General features: G+C 33.0%; 1 protein-coding gene across 1 annotated transcript in view; it reads left to right on the forward strand.

The window, feature by feature from the left end:
• Positions 1–1,468, forward strand: part of LOC127736973 (SCY1-like protein 2) — a 98,361-nt gene extending 96,893 nt beyond the window's left edge. Inside the window, exons 19-20 of the mRNA XM_052247535.1 lie at positions 330–431; positions 1,177–1,468. Of these exons, the coding sequence (XP_052103495.1) occupies positions 330–431; positions 1,177–1,200 (126 nt within the window). The 3' untranslated portion in view covers positions 1,201–1,468. The remainder of the gene's footprint in view (positions 1–329; positions 432–1,176) is intronic.
• Positions 1,469–6,610: the final 5,142 nt, after the last annotated feature.

Genomic DNA, 6,610 nt, shown 5'->3' on the forward strand with positions numbered 1-6,610 from the left:
GAGTAACATGCCTTACACTGCAACAGCCATTCCTTAACTGGAAGCAACAAACAACGGAAAACAACCAACTCTAAATGTTAAGTTTAACATGGCAAATTAAGCGATATGCTTTGAATGTCTTTGTGCTGTGCTTTTGTATATAAATCTTGTTTATTAGAACATGTTTCAGGTAAACCTCATATAATATTATATATACTACTAGATACTTATTTCATAGCAACTGAAAATAAGTACTAGTACACTGTAAATATTTCAACAAAGATTTTTAGTCGAAACATTTTAACATTTTGCTGATAAATACTGATCATTTCCCGTTATACAATTTGTAGGAATTTGATAGAAGAGGTAGCAAAAATAGTTTGTTTGGAATGGGTGATGCGATGAAGGGCGGTCAGCGTCGAGCAAGCTTTCAAGCATTGGGTGAAAGCGTTGTAAGTCATTTATCCAGTTCTTAATAATTTAGATCGAGTTATACCATAGTATATAAGTGTAAGAGAGAATTGAAAAGTTGTTTTTTTTTAATCCAAAAAGGATGAATAAAGTTTTGTATTGTTTATTTACTTTTTGAAATGTATTGAAGAAACAATTTTTGTTGAAACTTTTTGTATTTACAAAGACATAGGAGCAGGAATGCTAAACAAATTAATCAATATTAGAACGTCTTCCAATTATAGACAATATATTTTACAGCATGCAAATATTTTCCTAAAATCTTTAACATTATCAAAGCATATAAATTTGAGATAAATCAAAAAGAGAATGTAAGAAGTGTTGCATGTGTGTGTGTATGTGTGCGCGTTTAAAACAAAGGGTATTTTTCGTATGCAGCAGATACGTCGCACTATGAAAAATACAATTTAAATTATCAGTAGCAGAATTAACGACAGTTGCTTTTATTGTTATAATAATTAAATGTACTTTTTTTAAAGCCTGTTATCTTTGATGAGTTTTTTTTTTTTTTTGTTAAAAATAAAAACTAAACAATAAAGGTTAAAGGGTGAGAACGGAAGTAATGAAATCATGGAGGGTGTATTGATAAAATTCCGTGGGTGTAAATTATTTTATCCCCATTATCATTTATTTTTCATTCGTAAGTACCCTGAAAAGTCAATAATGATCAATTTAATTGTTTTTAATAAAAAAGAAATTATCTGCTATACAAAATTTCTATTTCAGATGCAGTTTTTCTCCAGTAAATAGACTATTTTAACTTTGATGAAAGATGAAATGTGATGGTGCTATTATAATGCCTTTACTATTGTTTACCCTTTTATGATACAAAGCACTATCAGATTCTGTTTGATGAACTTAATGAATGTTGATTGGAAGTGATATGTTTTATACTAATGTGGCTTGTAAGTGTTGTTGTTTTCTCATGTACACAAACTACTATCTATATATATTTAAAACATACGAGATTCATTTTACTTTTATGAAATATTAAATAATAAAAAATACTATATTGTGAGATTTGTATGACAAAGTATCTAAATCTGAAGAAAAACGTCTTAATGCACGGCTGTACATTTATAAATGATATGAGTATCGACTATAACATTCGTAAAACTTTGAATAAATTTGCCCTTGAACTGTTAATAAAGCTTGATCTCAGACTGTGTAGTCAATTGATGTATTGTCTTCCCTTGGCGTTTAGTCATGGTGGTGTATTATCTTCTCGTGATGTGTAGTCATGGTGATGTATAGTTGTAAAACATGGCACCATATCGTTCCTGCTCATAACAGTCGTCATCGTCTGCAAGTGGCACTGCACTCATTATATTGTTTAAATTAATAAACTTTTTCGGTTGGTTTAGGTTACATCAGCATGGAAGCTTACTTTTCTGTGTGTCTTGGCTTTCTTTTTCTGTTTGTTCTTCTTTGTTTTAACCTTATTAAAAACCGCCCGGTACGAATCAATATGTGACGACGATTTATGATAAATTGATGGTAGCCGGGCTCTACTATCCTTGCCCGTGTGATTATCTTTCTCTTTCGTAATGTTATACTGACTCAAGGTGCGGCGGTCGCTTTTTTCTAGGTCTCTTATTCTACATTGTTGCTGAAACCAGACATCGTTCAGTATACTGTCACACTTATCACGTGTTGTATTGTAGGCGTAAGACTCGGAATCCAACTTCTCTTCTATACTTTTTTTATATCCTAAAATTAAATATATTCTCCAGGTGTTAAAAGTAAAGAGTGTTAGATACTATGGAAATAAGTTGGTTAAGTTCATTTACAAGAACTACACTCATAAAATGGACAAGAAATAATACAAAATGCACACTGTATTTTGTCAAAGATTGTATGTTGCCCTCCGGAGGTATTTAGTATTTTTTTATTACTGGCTTGCTGTCTCATTGACGTTTTCCAGCCCATCTCATTTTAGTCATTTAGAACAGTTCTGTTCCTTGCACTTTTGTGCATACACTTTCAATTGCAATAACTTTTATGCTTTTGATTTTAAAAGATCTTTGTCTAATTCTAGTAAGATTGTTAGATGTTGATATTATTCTGGCTGCTTCCTTGCGTTTTCCGCAGTAGCATCGGTCTTTGTATTCATTAAATATGCATACCCATTATGAAACCGGATGTATTGAGAAACATCAACTAGTTAAACGGAAGTAGTCCCAGATTAATCCAAATTATATATTAGATTAGATTCTATGTGTATTATATCTTTAAGGTAATTACATGTACAATAAACATGCTGGCTACGGATTTCTCTATCCAGTTATAATAAATGTCTACTTGAAATTCATCAACGTCTTTCGCAAGAATATCTGATGGGTGTTAAATATTATCAATAAGTCCCCAATGATTTGTATCTGCCTTCCTCCATTCCTAGTAGTTGTCCCCCTTTGTTACTTTAATACTAGAAGGAACATGAATTTTAGATAATTTGCTGATATCTAATGATTGATTGATGAGTATGAATGCAAGGATGTATGGTATACGGTATACATCTAGAGGATAATAACCAAGCAACACAATAAAACAATCAAAGACATATAGAGGTCTTCGACAATAAACACGATCTATACCATATGTTTTAAATCGTTCGCAGGCAACGTAAAACAGAAATAGCCAAAGATCTGTCACCAACGTAAATTCCCTTAGTTAAACTGTGTCGAACATATATAGGGGTCTTCGACAATAAACACGATCTATACCATATGTTTTAAATCGTTCCCAGGCAATGCAAAACAGAAATAGCCAAAGATCTATCACCAACGTCAATTCCCTTAGTTAAAAATATAAAACATCTCAACAATTGGCAGGTTCCAGACTTGGCACTGTGACGAACATGTTGATGATCAGAGGATTTAAAGTATCGTCAAACAGGAAGTAACTGTCCGGCAAATTTGAACATCATTCACACGGTACAACTCGTCTTTATAAAGTTTCATACCGAATGTCAAATTATTCCTTGAAACAAAAGCTTAAAAATATGTGTGACGACAAATTTATGGTCAGTAGATATGATAAAAGTTCAAAGTATCACGAAGTCATAACTGCTCGTCATAATGAAATTCCAGACTGAATATCAAACAATTCTTTGATACAGAAGCTGAAAAATGTATGATGAAAAAAATCTCTTTTCAGTAGGAATTATAAAAATTCCAAATATCGTTATACAGGAAGTGACTACCCGACATATTTGATAATCGTCTGTTCACGACAAAATATATCATACAATCTTGATCCAATATCACATCAATACTTAATACGGAAGCTAAGTAATATGATGTAACGAAAGTTATAGACAAATAAACGGACGTACGGACGTACGGAAAAAGTGATTGCAATATGAAATCCATCCATAGAGTACGGCTATTAAATACCGTAAATAAGAATTTTTACAAATACGATCAGACACTGAATAGAAAACAAAGACAAAGGATATGGGTATCCATCCATGACACAAAATCAGTAGAGTCAGAGCAAAAACACACAAAAATCAAAGAAACAGCGCTTTAATTGCTGTTCTTCATTTCAAAGTCACTGCAAGTTTAAGACGGAACCTAGCGCCGGTATTTGCAAAATGATTCGGATAGACATTCAGATCAAAGTGATACAGAAATCATGCCTTAATGGCCTTCGCTGTACTTCCACTTTACGAAGAAAATAATTTGCACGAATCATTTTCACGAAGATAGAGTAGGAGCATGCATCTTTCAACTGTTATTTATGCATAACAATAATGATCATGAGGGCCATTGCAAATGTATAGTTATTACTTGTTAAAGTCATATGAAACGAGTTTCTTGGAATAATAATGTTCAGGAAATTATTGAACCAACGCATGTATATATATATTCTTAACTAAGTCCTCTATGCACGATTTTTGACATTCATTACAAATCCATAACGCATAATCGACAAAAAATATTACATTCAGTGAAATTTTTCCCTGCTAGTTAACTTTCGAGTTTACATTATAAAACTATGTGTAATGCTATTTATTTAGCTATGATAAGATTTTTATTTGTACCAGGTTTAGAAACATATAGAAATGAGAGTGTTGCCGAGACAAATGTGCAATTGTTTTCTATTGTTTTATTCTAGAACAATGTATTCCGTACACAGAAACTTTTGCATTTATATTTTATTTTAAATGTACTTAAATGATGTATTACTTTTTCACTACTTCGATGTTATGGTACATTCTGTTTATGAGATGAAAATGTACACACTTCACTAGTGATAGATATTATTCAACCTTGCCCTTGCTTGAAGTGCATGTTTATAAAAGAATGATCGTTAATTGAACACTTCCACTGATCACTGGTTATGGTGCATTATTTTGATGGATTTTTAAAGTAGTCAAAATGTGTGAACTGCTCAGCTCTGAGAAATATCATCAGTAACTGCAACAGATAAGGTTTCTATGGCTATATGATGTGAGCAATAATTCTAGAGTAAAAGGGAGGCGAAAGATACTAAGGTCGAAAACCGACCAAAATACAAACAACAGTACACAAAACACAACATAAAAAACATTAAGACAGAAAAAGAAAGATGCAGGTAACATCTGATGGTTATTTTCTGTTTATGTGATCATAAGGTTTCTATTGTAACAGGTAACATCTGCGAGTTCTTTTTGTTTATGTGATCATAAGGTTTCTATTGTTACAGTTAATCTCAAAGAGTGTTGATTATCAACTGCATGTGATAACGTTTCTATGGTTATAATTCACCTCTAAGAGAAGTTATTCATAAACTACAATGTAATAAGTTGTATATGGTCAAAGCTTACGTCAAAGAAAGTTAACTGTAGTGTGATAAGTTGTATAAGGTCACTGCTTACCTGTAAAGAGGTAATCTGCAGTGTCATAAGGCGTAAAAGTTCACAGCTCATCTCAAAGGAATTAAATTGCAGTGTGATAAGGTGTATAGGTTCACAGCTTACCTCAAAGAAAGTAAACTGTATTTTGATAATCTGTATAGGGTCACAGCTTATCTCTAAGGAAGAAAACTGTAGTGTGATAAGGTGTATAGGGTCACAGCGTACCTCAAAGGAAGAATACTTTAGTGTGATAAGGTGTATAGGGTCACAGCTTACATCAAAGGAAATAAACTGCAATGTGATAAGGTGTATAGGGTCACAGCTTTACTCAAAAGAAATAAACTGTAGTGTAATAGGTGTATATGGTCACAGCTTACCTCAAAGGGAGTAAACTGTAATGTGCTTAGGTGTATTAGTTTACAGCTTACCTCAAAGGAAGTAAACTGTAGTATAATAAGGTTTATAGGTCACAGCTTACCTCAAAGGAAGTAAACTGTAGTTTTATAAGGTGTTTATTGTCACAGCGTACCTCAAAGGAAGTAAACTGTAGTTTGATAAAGTGTATAAGGTCACAGCGTACCTCAAAGGAAGTAAACTGTAGTGTGATAAGGTGTATAGGGTCACAGCTTACCTCAAAGGAAGTATACTGTAGTTTTATAAGGTGTTTATTGTCACAGCTTACCTCAAAGGAAGTAAACTGCAATGTCCTTAGGTGTATAAGGTCACAGCTAACCTCAAAGGAAGTAAACTGTAGTATGATAAGGTGTATAGGCTCACAGCTAACATCAAAGGAAGTAAACTGTAGTATGATAAGGTGTATAGGGTCACAGCTTACATCAAAGGAAGTAAACTTTAGTTTTATAAGGTGTTTATTGTCACAGCGTACCTCTAAGGAAGTAAACTGCAATGTCCTTAGGTGTATAAGGTCACAGCTTACCTCAAAGGAAGTAAACTGCAATGTCCTTAGGTGTATAAGGTCACAGCTTACCTCAAAGGAAGTAAACTGTAGTATGATAAGGTGTATAGGGTCATAGCTTACATCAAAGGAAGTAAACTGTAGTATGATAAGGTGTATAGGGTCACAGCTTACATCAAACGAAATATACTGTAGTATGATAAAGTGTATAGGGTCACAGCTTACCTCAAAGGAAGTAAACTGTAGTATGATAAAGTGTATAGGGTCACAGCTTACCTCAAAGGAAGTATACTGTAGTATGATAAGGTGTATAGGGTCACAGCTTACATCAAAGGAAGTAAACTGTAGTTTTATAAGGTGTTTATTGTCACAGCGTACCTCAAAGGAAGTAAACTGTAGTATGA

The sequence above is a fragment of the Mytilus californianus genome, unplaced genomic scaffold (assembly GCF_021869535.1).
Source record: "Mytilus californianus isolate M0D057914Y unplaced genomic scaffold, xbMytCali1.0.p SCAF_1, whole genome shotgun sequence".
Lineage (NCBI taxonomy): Eukaryota > Metazoa > Mollusca > Bivalvia > Mytilida > Mytilidae > Mytilus > Mytilus californianus.